Source organism: Alexandromys fortis, unplaced genomic scaffold, assembly GCF_014885135.2.
Source record: "Alexandromys fortis isolate MF-2015 unplaced genomic scaffold, M_Fortis_MF-2015_v1.1 scaffold_65, whole genome shotgun sequence".
Taxonomy (NCBI): domain Eukaryota; kingdom Metazoa; phylum Chordata; class Mammalia; order Rodentia; family Cricetidae; genus Alexandromys; species Alexandromys fortis.
This window is the reverse complement of record NW_026067986.1, coordinates 662,124-684,422: the sequence shown is the minus strand read 5'-3', so window position 1 is coordinate 684,422 and position 22,299 is coordinate 662,124. Positions and strand designations below refer to the sequence as shown.

At 47.8% G+C, this 22,299-nt stretch overlaps 1 protein-coding gene across 4 annotated transcripts in view; it reads right to left on the bottom strand.

The window, feature by feature from the left end:
- Positions 1-1,291: 1,291 nt before the first annotated feature.
- Positions 1,292-22,299, bottom strand: part of Als2 (alsin Rho guanine nucleotide exchange factor ALS2) — a 49,524-nt gene continuing 28,516 nt past the window's right edge. For 3 of the 4 annotated variants that reach the window (XM_050159244.1, XM_050159247.1, XM_050159245.1), the window contains exons 12-34: positions 22,105-22,170; positions 19,297-19,459; positions 18,027-18,158; positions 17,589-17,717; positions 17,226-17,296; positions 16,864-16,930; positions 16,108-16,310; positions 15,928-15,993; positions 14,789-14,887; positions 14,158-14,322; positions 13,462-13,573; positions 13,104-13,181; positions 12,296-12,429; positions 10,691-10,858; positions 8,626-8,743; positions 7,871-8,028; positions 7,466-7,588; positions 6,916-7,092; positions 5,607-5,652; positions 5,365-5,426; positions 4,678-4,827; positions 4,109-4,205; positions 1,292-2,459 (exon numbers count right to left, since the gene is read on the bottom strand). In XM_050159244.1, coding sequence (XP_050015201.1) covers positions 2,421-2,459; positions 4,109-4,205; positions 4,678-4,827; positions 5,365-5,426; positions 5,607-5,652; positions 6,916-7,092; positions 7,466-7,588; positions 7,871-8,028; positions 8,626-8,743; positions 10,691-10,858; positions 12,296-12,429; positions 13,104-13,181; positions 13,462-13,573; positions 14,158-14,322; positions 14,789-14,887; positions 15,928-15,993; positions 16,108-16,310; positions 16,864-16,930; positions 17,226-17,296; positions 17,589-17,717; positions 18,027-18,158; positions 19,297-19,459; positions 22,105-22,170 — 2,623 coding nt within the window. In that variant the 3' untranslated portion in view covers positions 1,292-2,420. The remainder of the gene's footprint in view (positions 2,460-4,108; positions 4,206-4,677; positions 4,828-5,364; positions 5,427-5,606; positions 5,653-6,915; positions 7,093-7,465; positions 7,589-7,870; positions 8,029-8,625; positions 8,744-10,690; positions 10,859-12,295; positions 12,430-13,103; positions 13,182-13,461; positions 13,574-14,157; positions 14,323-14,788; positions 14,888-15,927; positions 15,994-16,107; positions 16,311-16,863; positions 16,931-17,225; positions 17,297-17,588; positions 17,718-18,026; positions 18,159-19,296; positions 19,460-22,104; positions 22,171-22,299) is intronic. The other variant, XM_050159246.1, reaches the window with a different exon arrangement.

The window sequence follows — 22,299 nt, the reverse complement described above, 5'->3', positions numbered from 1 at the left end:
TGGTGTGAGACAGAATTCTAAGAGACAAAACTAAAAGTCCTTGCCAACACCTTGAGCACGTAGAAGGAGTTCTATTTTGATTATGCTTAGCCTTGATTTATGTCTGGAACCCTGAATGGGGTGATGCAGTGAGCCTGCCAAGTTCTTTGATCTGTTTTGTACATAAACTGAAGCTTTGCAGAAGTAAAATTGCAGCAGATTTTCACTACACAGTGTGTCTGTCTGTCATTCCCTTGCGTCATTCCCTTGATATCCTGGCTATCCTATCCTTCACCCTGTTCTCCCGTGAATAGTGGTCTCCAAGAGGGACGGTCCGTGGCAATCAATATTTCTGCAAAATTCAAGCTGTCATTTTTTTTTTCTGCTGTGTAGTACTCCTTTGTGTAAAAGTACCACATTTTCCTTATCCATTCTTCTATCGAGGGGCATTTAGGTTGTGTTCCAGATACTTTATTTTTTTCAAGTCTTAATGCAGAACTCTGCTCTGAAGGGGCATCTGGCAAGAAAGAGCAGGGGTGAGCAGTCCCAGCTTGGATACAGAGTAAACCTCAGCTGGGGAGGCCTGGGACTGACACTCACCTGTGAAGGCCTCTGTGAGCATCCATTGGGATCTTTTCATGAGTTACATGGGTGCTAGGGCTCCTCCTAACTTCTAGGAGGAGGAGCCCTAGCGGTTAGGCTGAGCCCTAGTGGTTAGGAGCCCTATCTGTTAGTAGCCCTAGTTGTTAGGCGGAGCCCTAGCGGCCTGATTGCTTCACTAGAACTGGACGGAGCTACAACGTGGTATCGGAGGGCACGCTGCCATCTGAGGGTTTCTCTGGTTCCATTCTCTGAGTTTTCACTCATTTCCACAGTGATCCCATCCTCTTCCTCAAGGATCTATAGGTTGAACTACCTTGTCTTTACTAGCCAAATGTGGCCTTTGTGTGTTGATCCACAAGGTCAAAAACCAAAATGGAAATCCCCAGGAGGGAGTGAGCACTGGTCCCTTCCCACAGGGTGCGGGCTCATTCTGGCAGAAGGCAGCTAGCAGAAAGGTGGTAACAGTCTCTAATCCTCTCTACCCTTCCCTAAAGACAGCAAAGTATCCTAAAGACAAAGATAACTACCATGTGTCTTTTATTCAAGGAAACAGATTCCCCTTAAGACTCTCCTCCTTGGGTCCTAGGGTCAGAGAGTTGTTTGTTCTCTGTCAGCAAGTTGGCTGCAGTTAAAGTGAGCTACAGAGGCTGACCACCCTTTAAATGTTTAGCCTGCCCCGCACCATTTCGAACAGTTATGGACGACTTCATAGAGATGAATGTCTTTTATTATGAAAACTGCTGTTACATTACAGCCAACATCCCAAAACAGTATTTTAACAAACACTTGTCTTGATTATAAAGTAGCTCGGAAATCATGATCCGTTTCGAAGGTAATTGATGCCTGCTGAGTCATCTCACATGGAGCAGGACACAGCTCACCAGGGAGCACAGCAGATGAGACGGGAGCACCTGTGTTACCCAAACCACACGCGTTAACCGCTACAGTGTCAACCGGGGGGTTTGTAGAAGAGCAAACAGTGGAAATGGGGGGGGTGTCACAATACTGGTGAGGTGGGGGCAGCCAAAGTGTGTTTTTCCTTTCTTCCCTTCTGAGGTCAGGGTGAGGTACAGGGAAGGCCACACACTGGGCTGGGGACCCATGCGATTCCCTGCTTCCTTCTCCTCCTGGGACCAGTGGGCTCTGTAGCAGCTCGCATCAGGGTTTGGACTCCAGTGTATCCCTACGTCCTTTCTAGTCAGGGGGCGGGGGTTCCTATGTGGATGCATTCCTTGTCAGGATCAGGATGTGGGGTCCCCTCATGGGACCTCTCCCAGCACCAATACCCGGGGGATGGGGCTTATTAAAGCCTAAAGCTGCAGTTTAGAAATTCTTCCTCTTTCCCTGGAGAAGCAGCATGCTGCACACATGGCTGGAAGGGATCCCGGAAGGCAAGGTACGGCTGCTTCAGTCTCAAGTACAGCCCGCTCCTTGCCGGGGGATGTGGGTAACCGTGGATGGATCCGGACAAACCAAAAAGTTAGGAACGGCCAGTAACTTCTTTCACGTGAGCAGCTTTCTCGGGAAATTTCCCTGCAACGTCATGGAGCCGAGGGAGACATTTCCCTATAGGAAAGGGGTAACCAGTTTCCTCTTCTAAGGAGGTGTGTGGATCTCAGCACACACGGGCTAAGCGGATTCCTAGTTCCTTTTCCACTCTCCATTTGAACTATACAGTATGTCTTCCGCCCTGAGCCCAGGGCTCTAATTATTAGTAAGGCTCAGAAATAACACACGTTCCATTCCAGTTTCAACAGGGTTCTCTGTCACCACCGGGCGGCTCCAGGTGGTGCAGCGGCCTCCACAGAGATAATCCAGCTCTCAAGCCGGCAGGTGACCTAGTTAAGCTTCTCACGCTGAATCTGGTAGTAACAAGCCTGAAAAAATTCAAAACAAATTCAAATTTTCTTTTTAAGGCCAGGGAAAGAACAATCCCTAATTAACACAGATTGTAATTAACAGCAACGAAAGTGCACACATTTCCTGTTTCAGCTGTGCCCTGTTCACTGGTAACTGGGAAGTCTGGAGGTACACAAGGACTTGTGTGATCACAGACCCCCGACACAGCTAACTTAACCCGAGCAGCCCTGCACAGGACAAGTCGGCGCCCAAGCGCGCACTTCAGAGAAGCACGTTCAGTGGTCCCTCTGCCCGAGCTCAGGGTTACCATGTACAACACCAGGGTGACGCCCGCTTTCCGCTCTTGAAGTTGATTTCTTAGGATCAATCCCAAACACACCAACACCTCGCTGCTGCCGATCAGATGGTAATGATCTCCATCGAGTAACTGTTCACACGAGAGCAGCCTAGCCGCTGCCTACCCCACGGTCACCCACGTGGGGAAGTGACCTCACTACAAACGCACCGGCCCTGGGTAAAGCTGACCACGGTGCCTCTGGTATCCCAGGCACAGCACGCTTTGGTCTGGACTCCTGTGACTCGGAGAGTCTGTCCTCATGAGCATTTACCTATTTCCCTTTGGATTGCTGCACGCCCCCCACGGAGAAGTTAGCGCACTGGGTCCTAAGCTTCTGCACACTTTCGGGGCCCCACCTGTCCTTCGCTCCTCCTCCTCGACCTGCTGCCTGTCTACCCCCGAGACTGCTGCAATGACAGCAATGCTTATTTTTACATTTATTAAATATCTTTAGCAGTGTTAGCTAGCGCCTTCTATTTCTAACGTGAAAATTTTATTACTGTATGGTAATATGAGCACTATCCTATCCTTTCCATTAGGGACTTGCTATTCGTGTGACCATAACATAGGACTTCATATTAAATATTATAATTTTATAAGATTTTATTACCTGGCAGTGGAAGGCCAATACAGAATGAACTCAAGAGAACCACTGGAGTTTCTTTGCTTCAATGATGTTAGCGGGGCATTTTTTTTTTTAAACCTACAGGTCATTTCCATCTGTATTGTGGGTTCCAGTTTTGTGTTTTTTAGGGGATTCCTGTGTGTGTGAACAAGTGTGTTTCTATGTCTATATGTGTTTCTTGTGCTTTTTCTTGTCTGGTTGTTTTGTCCTATTTCAATTTGCTTGTTTTTTATTTACTTTATGGTATTTTATTATTATTCCCTAGAGGCCTGTCTGATTTCTAACAAGAGACAGAAAGGGTGTGGGTATGGATGGGAGGGTAGGTGGGAGCGGGAGGAATACGGGAGGGCAGACCATAATCAGATTGTTACACTGCAGAGGCAAAGCAAGTGCCATAATCAGGAAGAAAAATCTATTTTCAATAAAAGAAAAGAAAAACAAAGTCTATCCTGAGTATTTCCATAAAGAAGACAGCATGTCAGGCACAGGGGCTCAGCCTTGCATTGGAGCCTTTAGGAAGCACCGGTAGAAAGGCCACTAAGAGCTCCAGGCTGGGCTGAGCTGTAGGGGAAGACCCTGTTCTCAAAACAACATCCCCCCCCCACACACACACACACTAAAGAAAGGAAGGAAAAGCAGCTACTGAATGGTTTATAAGATAGTGAATGAAGGGCAGACTGAGATTAAAACCTGTCTCCACTCACCTTCAGGGTGGTGAACATTATGCCTTGCTCGCCGTGCTGGAGATAGGGGTCCATCAGGTCCTCAATGAGGTGGACTTCAGAGCCTAAATTCCTAATCCTGTGCCAGAGAGAAAGAGGTGGGAAGTTCATTCTGCTTCAAGTTCATTCTGATTCTTTGGAATCAACTGATAATGGCAGAGAATAATAGCCTAACACAGAGACAGGACCAGAGGGCAGAGAAAGAAGAACCTAACACAGGGACAGGACCAGAGGGCAGAAGTTCTCAGCCTTCAGCACAGCTCATGTCGTGGTGACCCCAACCATAAACTTATCTCATTGTTACTTCATAACTGTACTTTTGCCACTGCTATGAGTCAGAATGTAACTCTTATGATAGGGTCGTTTGACCCCCATAGGGGTTGCGACCCCCAGGCTGAGAAACACTGCCGGTGTGGCCTGGGTTCAGAGAAGTGAAATTCTGCTCTAGTGTACCACCTGTTATCACCAATTCAAGAGCAGTAAAGGGCAGACTTGGAAAACAACAAACGGAGCCAGAGTACACAGCAACAACGTCAGAAAAGCCTGCATACCTGGCCCGTAGCACCACATACAAGAAGACAGGGAACAAGTCATCCATGGACCACAGGAAGTCCTCCTGCAGGGAGGCCAGGACACTCTGGGAGATCTCCTCGAAGGTCTGCTGAATGACCTTGAGCTTGTCTGACGGAGTAAACGTTGTGCTGTTGTGGAGACAGAATATAGAGGCATCCTAAGCTCTCCCCAGTAAAGCCATTTCTAGCCATTTTTAAACAATAGTCCCTCTTGGGTCTCGCATGCCTCGGATCAGACACAACAGGCAACCACAGTGTGGCGTGGAGGCCTCTGTAATCCTACAGCGTCTGGGCATGAGGTCTCCGGTTGTCAGAGAGCCCGGACAGAATGTTTCCTCTGGCCCACGGGATCAAAGGGATCTCTTTTCTGAATCGGAAGTTGGCTAAGTTCCACTTGGCTGATGAGAGGGGCACACAGATAAATCTCTTGACTCCTTGAAAACACAAGGACATTTTAGAGCAAAACAGCCTGGATGTTTACACAGACAGCTGTGGTCTTCACGAGAATTCTCACAACCTCTAGGAGTGGAGAGGAAAAGGACACAGCCAGATCTTGTCTGGAAAAAATATTGGCGAGAAAGGGGTGGGGAACACGTTCTTTCTCCTCGCCATGGATGGACCACCGCTGTGACGGCGGTGTGGCTCTGCAACAATGCCCGACATTACCTGATCTGCTGGAGGCATTCCACGGCAGAGGCAAAACAAGCATCCTTTGTGGTGGGCAAAACCTGCGTGAGGAGGAGTACTGTCAGAGAAGAGGGGCATCTTCAGCGCCGAGAAAGCAAGGGATCCCGTGGGAGGACCCAGTTTGCTGGGGAAAGCCGATATTAACATGACTACACGCATGTAAACTGGACACCTTACAGCAAGGACAAGCGTGCTTGGTGAGAAGCTAAAATTGGCTTTACCTTTTTACTCTCCCCGAGGATTGACAAGGTTGCTGGCCAAAATTTCCTACAATGAAAGCAAAAAGTACGTCATTTTGGTAGGTATACCTGCTTTTTAAAAAGGGGGGATCATTATCTTGGTTTCCCTGTTCCCATTAAAAATAACTTCTCTACAAATTGGTTCTGGGTTTCATGTTTTATTTACGTTTTCCCTAGGTTTAGTAGAGAGTCTGGAAATAATTTAATAGTGTGAACGAAAGTTCCTACAAAGAAGCTGTGCCTGGCTGTGGCTAGTTTGCGGCTGCAGAGCCTGAGGGACTGACTGGATTTTGGTGCTACAGAAACACTGAACTCTGGGGGTTCAAAGACCAATCACTTTATCCTGGACTAGTCTCAGCCTTCCGGAATAGCCAATTGCAGCCCCATTCTGTATCTGAAAAAGAAAACACCTTATGATAATAAATAAAAACCTCTTACAAAGTATTAACTCAAAACAACTTGTGATAATAAGAGGTGGTATTAACTTAGCAGAATACTATCTCACCAATCCAAGAGCTAAGACTGTCACTAGACAGCATCTTGGGTCTACAGCATAGCTAATGTCCCTGCCTCCCTCGGTCTTTGTGACCCTGTAAAACTGCCTCCACGTTGGAAGACGGGGTTTGGGGAAACCTAATCAAATCTGTGTCCCCAGGCCACAGTCACTGTCTCTTACATCCTGAAAGACGAGAGCTGTGGTTTTTATGCTGACAACGGCATCGACTATGTCCCAGGAGCTTGGCATCTATATTCCAAAGCCCTCACACGGCAGCCCGGGATATCTCCTTCATCTCCCCTCATCACATTTTTATTACTAAATCACTCAATTGAAAAAAGCCTCTCAGTATGAGTGTGTGCACGCTTTTACAGCATGAAGACACAGCCCTTGGGGGGCTTGGGCCATCTTTTCCACTGCTCTAGAGAGGAAGTGATTCCCTAGAACAGCAAACAAGGGTCTGCGATAAAGAGAAAACGTTTAGGATCTGAAATTCTAAACCGCAAGTGAGAGAGGGAAAAAGCGACAAAGATTTAAAGTCGCTAACTTTTTCTAAGGAATAGGAACGGAATTCATGCATCTCTATTAGGTGAGATGAGTTATCTAGTTCATAGATGATAATGAACATGTTCAGACGGACGAGCAGCCTCATAGCCATCTGTGAGCGCTCTCAGAAATGAGACCATGAGCAGGCTGGGAAAACACACACACACACACACACACACACACACACACACACACACACACGCCAAGAACTTCTCGGCAGTGCCCAAGGATTTCCAGTTCGGTACCGACCTCTGCACCCCGAGGAAGCCCAGGAGAGGGAGGTCCGGTTGCTTGTTTAGGCGGAGCACACACTCCCAGTAAACGTCCTCCTCTCGGTCACTGTCCAGGGCGTAGAGCATGAAGAGAGGGGGGTAGAGGCGAGGCAGCAGCACAGGCAGCAGCAAGCCGGAACTCGTCACCACATACCTGCAAACACGAGGGGAGGCAGGGTGTTAACACAGTCGGAGATGGCGCTTCCCTTCCTAGACAGGGCTCACAGGACCCGCTGAGTGCTGTTCCATACATCTCAGACCATGTCAATTCTACACACGTGGAGCTGACCGCCTCAGACCAAGTGTCAATTCTATTGGATGTCTGGAAATCAAACTGAAATCTTTGTTTCCATCTTGAGGCTACTTTTGCAGGGTCACCGAACTCAGCAGCCTTCATGCCTGGCTCTGTGTGGCTGCTCCTTCCTGCACAGTGGCCAGGAACCTTAGAGGGGTCACTGAGAATATGTGGAGCTGGGAGTCATGCGGTCCTCACCCTAACCCTCCACCACCTCACCGAGCTCACTCACCCTGGCTCTGGGGACTCGGATCCGGAATCTGTCTTCCCAGTGCAGAAGGACCTCCTTCCAGTGGGCGGAGGAGCAGACAGTGGGATTGTGCTGCCCTCTTCAGGAAGCTCAGGAAATAAGAACCTAAGCAATATTAATACATGTATTTGTTTTCACCTCCAGTGACATTTAATGAGTGAGAACACTAATGAGGCAGGAATATCAGTGGCTAGGCTCATCGTTTTAAATGTACGAGCACGAACACATCAGGAATGTGTTTCCATTATTTAATCTGCTGAAGAATCTGCGGCATCAAACCATCTTCTCAGTGACTACTTCCTGTGGTAAAGGGGAAACAGGCATCGCACAACGCTGGGTTAGCAGATCAGTCCGGAGTTTCCAAACACCAGTGCAGCGCTCTCTTACCTCACAAGCTGGAAGATGCGCTTGAGATAGGACTTGATCTCCTTCACAGCTTCCTGCAGTAACCGGCGGTTGGCCCCCACGCCCACGTACGTCATTCTGTATACCGCCACCAAGGTCTCCACGAGCCTGCCCAGTGGGTGCAGAGGGGTGTCACAGGCCTGGGCAGCAGGAGCAAGGGCGCTGGTCAATAGGCAGCAAGGGCAACAGCAGCAGAAACCAGCCCACAATAAACCCGCCTCAACACCAGGAGTCGAACTGGGGTCAGGAAAAAGTAGCTTTCTAACTACTGGGCCTATCCGAACTGTAGGGAGAACCGTAGGGAGCTGCGGTTTGAATACCCACTGCGGCTGTGGGACAGGCCTCACACTGTGGCTTTCCTTCAGGGTAACGGTCCACATACATTTTGTGACCTGTTTTACTTTTGCTTTCCTTTTTACATATTTTAAAGTTTTTTTTTTTAACTATGTGTGTGTGTCTGAGTACAGGAGCTCACAATCTTTTCAAAAAGTCAAAAATTTAGCAAACAAAACAGAAAGTAAAACCAAGATATGGTTAACATTTGAATGATGAGTCTGTTTGTTTTGGAGGTGAAGTGGGGGGTAATAGGGCTTCGTAGTTTAGGCTGGCTTCAGGTTAGCAGACGGTCTTGCCTGGTCCTCCAGCGTGCTGAGGTTTCTGGTGTGAGTGACCACACCCAGCTTACCTACAGCCTTTCCTGATTAACTCCCAGAAGCGAGGTCGTTTGACTTGTTTACCTTGATTAAATACTTTCTGATGTCGTCGTACTTCTCCACAGAGAAGGCGCCAACATGCTGAGGAATGTACTCCAGACTCTCTAGAGTCTGAGTCTGTGAACGGCTTAGGATTTCCGGACTGCGGAGAGAGGAGGAGAGCCCAGCATCTCGCATGAGAAAGCAAAACATCGCAGAGTTGCCAACTGAGGAGGAAGGGGAGCATCTGGCACAGACCCATCTTGCTCACGGTGGCAGACCTGCTACCCTGAGCGTCCGCTGACCTGGCACAGACCTGATGCACTCAATGTGTCTGACCTGCTGTTACATAAATCTACTCAAGACAGCATTTGACATTTCTTCATTACTGTAAGGAACCGTGAAAACTGTACACTGTCCAGCTGAAGGTGCAGTGCCGGGCAATCCTTAACATGGACCTGAAATGGCAGCTGGTGCCAGTCTTGCCAATGAGAAGGAAATAAGGGAAGAGCTAAAAATAATAAATGAAGGAGCAAAGAACGAGATGAAGATGGGCGAGAGAAGCGAGGCCTCTGCCCACAGCAAGGAGCATGGGTGACTGCAGGGGCCACTGGTGCAGGAGCCCAGGTAACTCCAGTCTAGTTTACCTTCCTCACATATAGAGTATCATCGTCTGTTGAAGTCAGAACCTGAATTCTCTTTAATTGTGGATACTGGAAAGCAACTAACGGATGCAAATGAAAAGTAGCACAAAACTAACTGTCGAAAGATCAAACGTGTGCGGTTATGTATGAAGATCAGAGCAACAAAGGAACAACGCTAACGACGACCCGCAAGCGAGACTGCTTCGGGAACTAGAGATGCCGTTTAAATGCTCAGCAGTGCCTGTGGGCGTTGGGAAAGGAGAAGAGAGGCGGATGGAGAAACCGGGAAGAGGAAGGGGAAAGATGAACGAAAAGTTCATCTCTGATTTTCTTTCAGTGTTTGGGAAATGCTGGGCTGCAGGCTCCTGCTGAGACTGAGCACACTCACAGCCCCCGTGGTGCCCCGCATATGAGTCACTCTCTTCTGTAGCCCTGCGTGTGATCCCCACTCCTCTCTAGCCCTGCTTCAAGATCTTTCTCTTTCACTATGAAAGTGATGCTTCTGAACGTGACTACCTCGGACTTCTCTTCCCAAGATTTTGCTCAATTTCTTAAATTTACAGGTTCATGTCTTTCCAAACTACAAGCCTTTCTTAGTCATTAATGCTTCAAAAATTTTTTCCACCTGTATCATTATCATTTCTTCTTTTGTAGAATTCTGGGTTTTTGTTTGTTGGTTGTTTTTAACCTCAGTCCTCTGGGGGAGCACAAGAGTCATCTCTCTTCTCTTCTAGAATTGGAATACACTGAAACCACCAGTTCTCAGGCTCTGCTCATCCCCACTCCAGCCAGGTTTCACCTGTGTTGCTAGGAGCAGCTGGTTCCTGCTGACCTACTCCCAAGTTCACTGTCTCTACCATCAGCACCTCAGTTCTGCTCCTGAGCCCATGCTGAGTTCTTTGGGTTATTATACATTTCAAATCTAAAACTTGAATGTGGTCCTTATTCACCCATCCATCCACCCACCCATCACCCACCCAGAGAGGGGTTTTCTGTGTAGCCCTGGTTGTCCTGGAACTCACTCTGTGGACCAGGCTGGTCTCAAACTCAGAGATCTGCCTGCCTCTGCCTCCTGAGTACTGGGATTAAACGCAAGCATCACCTCTGCCCTGAAAATCTGGTTCTTCTTTATGTCTTCTGCCCTGAGCTGGCAGGCCATACCACACCTTTCCCCAGAGAGCCTTCTATGATTCAGCCGTGACTGATAATGAACTCAGTTCCAAGTTCAAAATATAAAACACGCTTCCCTTCCTTCCAAATGGCATTCTTCTGTTAGGGACAGAGCAGACGGAGCTACCCACAATGCACTCTGCGTGGCAGTGCCGCCCTTTCCCACGGACTTTCAAACCATATTAGACATTACATTTGCAGCTGGATACACAAACCCGACTGCTGACTGGTTTCAAGTTTCTGGCTTAAGGCGCTCTGCCACGGGCTCTGCCACGGGCTGCCAGACGTCTGCTCACCTGTCCCTGTGCTGCCGGCGACTGGTGGTCAGGGCCACGGCAATGTTATCCCACGCCTTCCACACCTCCCCGTGGCCTGGGCTCTCGCAGCCCAGCTGGCGCCAGCACTCGTCGAACACGGCTCTCCACTTCTCATCCGCCGCCACCGCCAAGTTTCCCAGCTTCCTGCTAACGAAGCCACACCAGCCTTTGCTTCACCAGAGTTTGTGAAAAGTCATCCCCAAGGATAAAAATTATACACAATTCAAAATGCTTTGTGAGCCAAAATGGCAGTACACCAGAGGGAGTTCTATCTTAAAAACACTGGAGGGAGATTTAGAAGGGATTTACTTTGATAAGTGTTTGTTTACCAGATACTAATGTACATGGATTGTTACACACAACAGTGTTGATCTGATGTCCACACTTCTACAGAACTGACTTTGGGAAATAGAGTCTTGATAAAACAATGGTTTTCTGTACTTCAAACATTTTACAAGAATTGTGAAATATATTACATACGGGTTTCTAAAAATACAAATAAAACCAACAAAGTCAACATGGACAGAAAATGCAGTGAGTTCTCATTGTAACAGAGATTCTGAAATAAAAGCAAAATGTGCGAACATGGCCCAAGAACGGGATCCTGTGAGAATTCTGAGTGCTGGTGAGGACACTCCAGGGATAAGACCTCTTGTGACCTCAGTTTCTTCCAAACATGACACTGTTCCTGGGGTGTTCTAGTGCTCCCCCCAGGTGCAGCGCACAGAAGTGAGTGTGCGCCACACTGTGGTGGTGGTTGTTTACAAGACTCTATGGTCTTCCCACGTGCAGCTGGTCTGCCATGTGCAGCTTGTCCTTGTGACCATACACTTTAGTCATGAAACTGTTCTGAACCCTCAGAATATAAACCAGTGTTTCTCAGCCTTCCTAAGATGGTGACCCTTTAAAACAATTTCTCATGTTGTGGTGACCCCAACCATAAAATTGTTTCTACTGCTACTTCATGACTGTAATTTGGCTACCGTTATGAGCTGTAATATGAATGTTTTGGAGACAGAGGTTTTGATAAAGGGGTCGGGATGCAGGCTGAGAACCCCTTGTATAAACTGTCTGATATCTGAATAAAGTTGATTATTGCATGAGACTTTAGCCCATCCCATTATCATTTATCCATTCTCCCAGGTTCCCTGCCTTGACAGCGGTAAACACCAACAATTGTGTGCAGTGCACAGCTGTCAGCCTGGTCCTCAGGAGTCCAGGGCCAGCCAGGGATACACAGTAAGGGGGCACAAAAAAGAAAGAACCCAAAGCTTAAGATGCAATCAATAGCAAAAGACAACCCAAAACTTGAGAGAACAATTATACTTCGATTCTGCCTTTTCCTCACTGATGCAGGTGGTACCGGAGTGTGTGTGTGTGTGTGTGTGTGCGTGTGTTTCCACACCTGCACCTCTGAACCATCTTTGCCTTTGGTCAGGACTACAGATGGAGCAATTTATAGAAGCTACAGCTTGTTTAAAAAGGACAACTGTAAAACTTGAATTTGCTTTAAAATATTAACCTACTTTGATGAAAGCAAGACAACTCAGAACACCCAGGAATTACGTCAGGATGAGTACTCACAAGGCTTTGGGCTTGTCTTTATCACTCTCGTACAGGCTAGGTTTGAAGTAGGTTCCGGTGATCTTTATCCCAGACCCCCACTCTCCATTAAAATAACCTTCAATGTAGTCTCCGTTTGGCATGGTCAGTGTTCCCTGGGTAAGTGAAAGAGAAGTTGGGTTAGAACATTACAAAATTAAGAGTAAAAATACTAAATACTTAACACTTTCCTTTTTAATTTGTTCTTTGCCGGTCTGATAAACAAAAGATGCGTGTATGTACATGCCCAGGGAGAATGTATGAAAAAGGGGTAAAAGGAAAAAATCCACAGGAAAACGGGATTCTTCTTAGTGGGGTGAAACGCACTGAATTCCACTCTCAGGCTGCTGCTAAGCCGTGTCAAAGCCATGGCTGCTGATGTCTCTCTCAGAAAACTCTAAAGCGCCTAAGTCCCTAGTCTGAAAACTTTATCTCGGAAAACTAGGATGGGGAACGAATTAACCCTAACACGAGAGGGATCAGAACAGGCGTCGGCACAACAGGAAATCAAGCATTGAGGGAAAAGTACGCATGCACTACATCCAAGTGAAGCTGAGCATCATGGTGCACTCCCCAACACGGGAGACAGAGGAGGAGGAGGAGGACCAGCAGCCAAGTTTATCCTTGACTCCTCCTTAGGGAGTTTACAGCCAATGAGTTCCGATATTTAATGGGAAAAGGTGCTGAGGCAATTAGATATTAATGCACAAGAAGAAGTTTAGTCTCTTTTAAAAATTTAAAGACAAGAAGAAGTGAGAGCCCGTGGAGAAAGAACCAGGTTGTTCCTGACCTTTCCACTGAGGGTCCAGTCATCGGAAAATTCTCCTTCGTAGATAGTGTCATCTTCTGAGAGCAAAACTCCATTTCCCTGAGTGGGGAAGCACAAGTCACAAATGGACCGCAGACGTCACGCCCCCAAAGCCTCCGGTCAGACACCCCAGATCAGGAGGCAGAAGCAGTTTTCCCACGAGCCCCAGGCCAGGCAGGCAGTTAAGTTATACAGTAACCCAGACTGGCCCAGGTTACAGAATGAGGCCTCACCTCAAAGCAGCCAAAACAAAAGAAAACAGTAATGGAAAGACTTTAAACATCAGGGATGTAGGAGATTCTAAAAGTCAACGCGAACCATGTAGGCACAGCTCACTCACCGCCATCTTATTCAGGTGGAAGTTGCCTTCGTAATATAACCCAAACTGGGTAACTACCACTCCATTTCCTTGGCACACATCATCCTGCCACATCCCCATGTACTTCTCTCCCCTGTACAGAAATAAGAGAGAAAGATGACCATCAAATGAGAGGACAGAGTGGAGAAGAACTGTTCTTACAGGGATCTGAGCTGCTGCAGCTACTCTAGTCGGTGTAGTCCACCACCTCTTCAGACAGGACAGTGTGATGCAAAAGGCATCTCAGTCAGAGCAGTATTCGCACAGGGATCCGATACTGTGTTCTTCCCAAGAGACTGAATACGCTCTATATACTTCCTTCATAACATTAAACTATCTCATTAAATCAGGTATGGTGGAGTGTACCTTAAACTCAGGAGGCAGAGGCAAGCAGATCTCTGAGAGATAAAGACTAGCCAGAGCCACACAGTGTGACCCTGTCTCAAAATAAAAGATGCAATTAAGAAAGAATAGCACACATTTAAACTATAATAGAATCAAACTTTAAATAATTTGTCACAAAAGGTTTAACTTTCACCCACTTAAACTCAGAAGGTTCTTACTGGTGTATTTAAAAAAAATGGTGGGAAGGAGTCTTGGCATACAACAGGGCTTACGTGGGAGGTTTACTGGAGGGAGAGAATGGGCAGAAAAGGGGACAGAAGCGGAGCACTGTACCTGGTGATGTCATCAAAGACGCCATAGCCTGCCTTCTTATCCATCACCCACTGGCCAATGAACATGCTAGGAGAAGAAGAAGTCAGTTTTCCACTGCGGAGGAGACCGTGGCCGTGGCGCATGTTATCCTGAAAGCAGCCTTCAAACACTTCACCGGAGGCGTAGCTGTGGGCGGAAGGGGCAAAGAGATAGCACGTGCATTACAAACTGCAGGAAATACAAGGCTACGGCTTTATGGGTGGCTATAATTATTCATTTATATAAGCATAAAAAACAATCCAAAACCCTCAGTTTGAAGGACTAAGCCTCAAACACTAAAGGTAACATAATCAATATTCTGCATTAACACAAAAAATTATGTGCTTAGTCCCTCAAGGGAAATGAAATAATGAGCTAGGAAGAATGCAAAAAAGTTCTGTTCAAATTAGAACCAAGCAAAAAATAAAGTTAGACTTTAGATGAGTCTTGTATAGAAAGTCAAGTTTATTTGGTAGGTAAATGTAGATACACGCCACATTTAATAATACTATCATCATGCCGTGGACGAGGGCATGCTTCTAGGAAGCCTCTGCACACAGCTGTGGTGAAAGGGCAACACCAGACCCACAACCTTTCCTACGCACACTGTTACCTGTAGACCCCTTGGCCACACATTTTCCCTTCTTTCCAGTGGCCCACATAATGGTCTTCTTTGTTCAGGGCCTTGTTTGGGATTCTGTATTCACCATATCTGCCAAGAAGAAGGAAAACCCTAAGAAGATGCAGAAGTGATGTGCTCACCTTTGGCATGTGATTACAAACAAGCATCTTAGCAAGGAGGACGGAGAAGATGGTACCTATAGGACAGGGGTGAGTGGGTCTTGGCTGAAGTCATGTCTACCAGCGAAGCCATCTGCAAAGGCTGGGGAGTGGAACCCAGGCCTGCTCCCTGGCCACCGTGAGACGCCAGACTCTAACGGTACCGGAAAGCGGGCATCTGTGTCCTCTCCTGTCTCTGCCACTACTTTGCAGCCTGTCTCCCTGGGGACAACATTGCACACACAGCTCATGCATCTCTTTAGTGAGGGTCCAAATCCTCTTTTCATCCTAGATGCCCACTGAAGGGCTTGAAACCACAAACTGTGACACTGTCACGCGTGTACGCTAGCCTCTCCACTTTAAGTGGACTAAGGAATGTGATGACAAACCTATCCAAAGTGAGGTCAGCAGAGTATCATTTCCACAACACCCCTCCAAAGATTTCCCTTTTAACAGAGAAATGAATTTGAAACTACCTTTTTTTTTATTCAAGACAGGGTTTTTCTGTAGCTTTGGTGCCTGCCCTGGAACTAGCTCTGTAGACCAGGCTGACCTTGAACTCACAGAGATCCGCCTGCCTCTGCCTCCCCAGTGCTGGGATTAAAAGCGTGCGCCACCACCGTCCCGGCTAATCTGAAACTATTTAAAAGCTGGCGTGAGGCAGCAGCTCAGCGGTAGGGCGCTTGTCCAGCAATCCCAAGGCCCTGCAGTCCATCCTCAGCACAGCAAGAGGGGAGAAAGCTATTTCTGCGAAAGTACTGAAAATAACATTTCTCTATGTCTTCTGTGTCCCGGTGACACTGCTGGGTCAGCTGACTCACAAATTCTGCCCTGGCTCATCTTCTGCAGGGATCCAAAGCACCCTAACGCCCACACAGCAGAAGTCCACCGCTTGCTGGAAAAGCAACTGCCAACAGTCGACAGCTTGTGACCAGATTTAAATTCATCTGCTACTTTACACAATTTCCTTACCCATCTTCCAGGCCATTCCTGAACATGCCAGAATACACCTTCCCATCCGGCCACTTCAGGACACCCCTGGACGGCAAAAACAAAAGGAACAACCGTCAAGTCATGGATCGGATAAACAAGGCTGTCTCCACAATGTGACTGCACCCCTCTTCCCCAGGAAAAGGACGGAGCGCTCTTCACCTGCCGTGAGGTTTCCCCGAAAGCCAGCGCCCGTCGTAAGTGGCATCCTTCAGGCGAGGATCCTTGTAGAAAGTGTACTTGGCGCTTCTTGAGATGGGTGGTTCCTGCCTCTGAACACTGCTACCTCCTCCATAGGGTGGGAAATCGGATGTCCCCCTCAAAGCCTGATCCACTGCTTGGCTGATAGCCCGAAGCCACTTGGTCTAGAGGCAGAGAGTCCACGTCAGGAAGTACAGGGCAGTAATCCATCAAGTACCGCACTAAGTTTTCCTGGCTTTTCCTTCTGTGCCTTTTCCATCACCCATCACTTTTCTCACTGAGTGATGTGAACCAGCTCTTAGAATTTATTGCCACTGGTTTAAAATTAAGTCACACTTTATAAAGCAAGAAGGGCTTCTGTGAGTTTCAGACCAGCCTGGACTATTCAGTGAGTTCCAGGTCAACCTGCACCACACAGTAAGATGCTACCTAAACCCAAAACAAAACAAAAAACAAATAAAATGAATTACAAAGATCAGCCGGGCATCATGGCAAACTCCCATAGTCCCAGCACTTGAAAGGTTAAGGCAGAAAGAATTCTGTGAGTTCTAAGCTAGCCAGGGCTACACAGCAGCAAGTCACTGTTTCAGGAAAACAGAACAAAAGGGCAAAAATCTAGTTTTGATTTAAGGGTTATTAACGAAGCAGCAACAACAACGTGTGTCTCTTGTTTACGAACATAAAGGGCAGGCTGACAGGAAGCCGTGCAGAACCAACCTTTTCCTGGGGCGTGGAAGAGACAAGCGTGAACTGCTCTTCAGGGGTGGTTATCTTCAAGCCGTTCCTAAAACATCCCCAAGGATGAGCACCAGCAGCTAGAGCAACCTGCCACCCCGACCGCAGAACCCTCCCCACCCTCCCCACCCTCCCCATGAGCGCAGCTGCTCCTGCTCTAGACTGAGCTCCACACAGGGAGGAGATCCAGGAGGGCAGGGCTGTGTCACCACAGCGGGGCGGAGCAGTGAGGACGCCCACCCGCTGCTCCCCGCGACCTTCACCAGTTTCCTATGCCCCCCCCCCTTTTCCCTGACCATCCCACTTAAGGAAAGTAGAGGAGTAGGAGGAGGAGACACACATACACGCTACCAGCTTCTTCGGAAAGTGGCTCTGCCCACAGTGTGGCCAAAGGGAACACGTGATGTGTGGAGAACTGGAAAGGAGAACACAGGACACATCTGTGAGGAGCCCACGGTCCCTTCCCGTCACCAGGTCAGGTGGGCCCCGTGGCACAAATCCATCCCCTGAGAGGGCTAAGAGCAGGTGGTGAGGCCATCCCTGCTGCAATCACCGTACCACAGCCACCTAAGGTGGGCCTTCCCATCCCTGCTCTAAGGACCCTGCACATGGCTGACATTCATTCTCAAACTAGAAAATACAATCTTCGCTATGGTGTAGCTTAATGAGAGAGCAGCTCACAACTGCCCGCTAGGGATCCAGCCTACCTGAGCGTGGACCAGGGCGTCGTTGAAGAGGATGAACCAGTTCACGGAGAACCTGCCCGCATGCTGCAGCGACAGCGCCCGGTTACTGCTCTCACACAGAAGTCGGCGCTCCGGCTTCCGCAGAGAGTCCTGCGAGGAATCACGTGGTCCGTGAGCTGTCAACATCACGCAGATGCACACGCAAAGGAGGGGTAAACTAAGCTCAAGGTGTATTTGGGGCGACCTTCTGGTCATAGCTAATCGCAGCTTTATACCCTTCCTAAAATTAGAGCTCCACAGGAGCCTGAAACAGCAGCAAGGAAACCCAGGTAGCGGAGTCTGCAGGACCCCCGGTAACCAAGGGATGCACGGGGACTCGAACACTCACTGCTCTGGTTCTCAGAACGGAGGAGCAGAGAGAGGCTGGCTGGTGGGACCAGCGATAGCGGGCGGGCTTACCGTCATTTTCCCGGGAAAGGTCTTCCAGAAGCCCAGCGTGTACTCTGCTTCCTTCCTCTTCCTGCCGAGATGGAGAGCAAGAGATTCATAACAAGAACTGGAATCCTGCAGCATCTGATATTCTGGAGATGCCTGGAGACCAATAAACAAGGGGGACGAGTACAAAACATTATCCACACACTGCAGCCTCTGCGCGGGTCAGGTGTGTTATAGCAGAAGCAGGAGGAAAACTCAGCCCGAGGACACCAGTGGCCCATTGAAGGGAGCCAGGGAGGGGGGGCGATGTCAGAGTACTCCACTACAGTGCGTGTGAGATTGGGTAGACACTGGTAGTCAGGAGAAGGGAGCTGCTGCGGGATAATGCTCCTGTATACTGCAAAGATCTGTCATTCATATTAATTTAATAAAACACTGATCGACTAGTAGCCAGGAAGTATAGGTGGGGCAACCAGACTAGGAAAATTCTGGGAAGAGGAAAGGCAGAGAAATAGCACCAGCCAGACGCAGAGGAAGCGAGATGAGACCGCCTTACTGAGAAAAGGTACCAAGTCACATGGCTAAACACAGATAAGAATTATGGGCTAATTTGAGTTGTAAGAGCTAGTTAATAATAAGCCTGAGCTAAGAGGTCAGTTTATAGTAAATGTAAGTCTCTGTGTTTCTTTGGGTAGGGCAGACAGGTCCGTCCACAGGGAGCCTTTCTCAGCTGTGCCTCCACTCGCTCATCTATAATGATTACAGCTTTCTCCAGGGTTGATGGTGGTTAAACAGAAACACAGAGCACGCTAACAACAGTGACTGAAAAACCAGGCAGGCGCAGTTCTTTAATCCCAGCGCTCAGAAGGCAGAAGCAGACAGATTTCTGAGTTCAAGGCCAGCCTGGTCTACAAAACAAGTTCCAGGACAGCCAGGCTAAACAGAGAAATGCTGTCTTGAAAGCCATGCCCACCCCCCACTGAAAAAAGAAAGAAAGAACAGGGACAAGAATATGAAATGCACTAAGTGTATGTGACCGAGACCTTCCTGCAGGAGTGGCAGTCGCAGTGGACGCTCTAGTCTAGCCGGCTTCACGAGGTGAACAGGTCTGAATGAGGTCCGGACTGGAAATGGAACCACAGCTTGCTTTACCCTGCTTATCCTTCCTCCCCCACTTTCTCACACAGAGGGAAATCTTTAGACATGCGTAAGTGTTAATCTAGTGGGGCCCAGCGTCTTATGGTGACTTCATGCAAACAACCTACGTTGATACTGGGCACGCGGGGGAACCTACCACTTCAAAGCAGGTGGCGAGCTTCAGCAAAACCTTGGCGTAATTATGAAGTCGCCTGACTGGCAAGAAAAACAGTGTGTTCAGTATTTCCATCAACTGGGTGTTCTCATCATTCACTTCCGACAAATCTTGTAAGAGTTCTTGGTTTTTATTTAGGAAATCACTGGAAGAGAGGGAAACGGGATCCTGTGATCATCTGGGATAAACAATATGAACTGTATCACATAGAAAGTCTCCCTGCAGTGCAGAATGCACAGCACAGCCTTGGTGTTATGGAAATGAATACAGGCACAATAAAGTGACCCAGGTGTAAGTAACAGAATTATAATTTTTAACCTCTAAAATAGGACTTTAAAGTGCAGGATACAGCAACAGTAGCAACAAGAACTCTAATAGAAATGGTTGGTAACAGACTTTCCTCATGTTCTAGGAAATGAACGCAGCACGCCAGGGTTTCGGGGATAAATGATAAATTGGCACCATTCCATATAAGATCAAAATACATTCTACACAGGTATGTAAATGTTGTAATTAAGCTACTATTATGTATAATTAATATATGCTAGTATAACATTTTAAATGAGAAACAGTACCCAATATTTGAAAATATTATAAGGGAGCAAACTGCTGACAAGACTCATAATTTTTAAAATAAACAAAGTAGACTCCAGTCAGGGGAGCAGATCGCCAACGGAATCAGCCTCAACTTATAAACACTGGTGAAGCCCCTGAGGACAAGTGACTGGCGCTGGGGCAGGGTGGCCGAGTTTTTACCCAGCAGAAGGCACTTACAGTCATCCCTCTGAACCCTGTGATCACTGGGGAAGAGTCTAGGAGCTGGAAGAAGAGGTGATGTATATATAAAATTTCCCTCTTATAGTGAAACATTCCATTCTGCAGGGAAACGCCTTAAACAGGAAGGTAGAGAACTCCAAAGAGCCTTAGGAAGTTCCTGAAACTGACCAGATTCACTGGGTCCCTTCTTCCCAAGAATAAGCAAGTCACACTGCAAAGAGGACTCTGGAGACCAGACCAGCTCTGCCTGGAATAGTTTTAGACTGGAGAGAACTAGAAGGGTTGCTCTCCAGCCTGCTGAGCTGCCTGCAGACTGTGCAGCGAGCTGCAGGTTCCCGGCTTTGTGAGCTGTCACCCATGCTGGGGTGGGCTACGGTGATGCAGCTGCCTTTGGGTCATTTCTGCTCCTGTAACTCCTCACCCATATTTCTATGAGTAACCCCAATAAAACTTACTGATTCACCAAAACAAACAAAAGATAAAAAGGCTTAAATAAGTAACAGCAGGGAGCAATAGTGGGAGAAGTGAGATGAGACGCCTGAAGACAAAACTAGAAATGCTAGCAAAGTGGAAATAGATCAAACAATTTTCCAAATAAATGACTAAAGTAAGAAGACAGACCAGACAGACTTTCTCATTACAGAACTAAACCAGCAGTTCAAAAACTCCCCAGAGGAAACACTCCCATTGAAGGGCACAGGTTTGATTTTGTTTTTGTTTTTTGGCAGATGCATTCCACCCAGCCTTCAAGACACAGACGCCTCCTGGCTCATACAGACTATTCCAGAAAACAGCAAGGGAGAGGAGGCACCTCAACTCACGTTAGCACTCCTAGTGCACTAACTACACCTGGTGACAGTCAGGGGCTAACGATACCTTGTCCTCAGAGTTAACTACACCTGGTGACAGTCAGGGGCTAACGATACCCTGTCCTCAGAGTTAATGTTACTGGTTACAGTCAATGTTACTGATTACCCGACAGTAAGACCCTACTGCTGAAAACATTACATACTTATGTCATGGACTATGGAGAAGTCGAGCTGTTGCTCAATTGGAAGCTGCAATACACAGCACCGGAGAAGGAAATAACCATTAGCTTCTGCCAGCTATGAACTCTGCCAGCTACAACAGTGATGGGCCTGCAAGAAATGCCCTGGTGTGGTAATGGCATGATGGCACAGGGTAACCAGACACTTAAGGCCCACCACAGGAGACAGAACCTGTATCTGGTGCCGTCCTGAGACTAGATGGGTCCCAGGCCCTGGGAGAAACCTATTCTGCTGAGTAAACACGGCAATAAGACAGACAGCTCCTGCTGACACTGCTGTCCCCACTGACCGGTACTGCTAGCCCTCATCAGAGAAGCTTCCTCTTGCAACAGATAGTAACACAGAGACCCATGAGTGGACCGTGTGCAGAGCGAGAGACTTCGGGGCACTCAACCCTAAACGGGGTGTCGTTATCACACCCTCCCCTCAAAGCTGGGTCTGCAGAGGAGGAGACAGGAAGATGTTTAAGAGCCACGATGTTTCTGAAGAGACATCATCTTCCAGACATTAACAGAGCTGATAAACACATCAGCTCATAGAGACTGTGACCACATGCACACAACCTGGGCAGATTCCAACTAGACAAAATCCCAACCCTGAGAAGGAGAGGCTGACACTAGTCCCAGCCCTAGCCATGAAGCTATATGCAACTGATGGCTGTTGGGAGAGGGAAAGTCCACTTTAGTCAATGGTGTGACACTGGACACATCAACCACACCCCACGGCAGGCCCCCTGAAGCAGTTGAACACAAAGCTGACTCCATGTTTCCTAATTTTTTTTTAAGAGAAAAAGACATAAAACTGGGTGAGTTTTGGGGAGAAGGATCTCAGAGGAGCTTGGGGAGGGCAAAGAATACAATAAAAATATAAACAAAAACAGATAAAATAAAACAGGAAAAACAGAAACCCCGAACGTGCGCTCTACAGCGGTTAGAAGGGTGAGTGGAAGGTGCGGACCGCTTACATGGCAGGCTTCGCGAGGAGCTGGAATCCTCCCATCACCAGGAAGTTTGAGACTGATGTGCAGTACCTGGCGGAAAGGAAGACACACCGGCATCAGTGACGGAACACAAATTAGCTCTGTGCAGTTTCAAATGCCTATCTAGACACTTCCTGAAATCTCACCCTCGAATTTCAGAACTTTTGGGACATCAACATA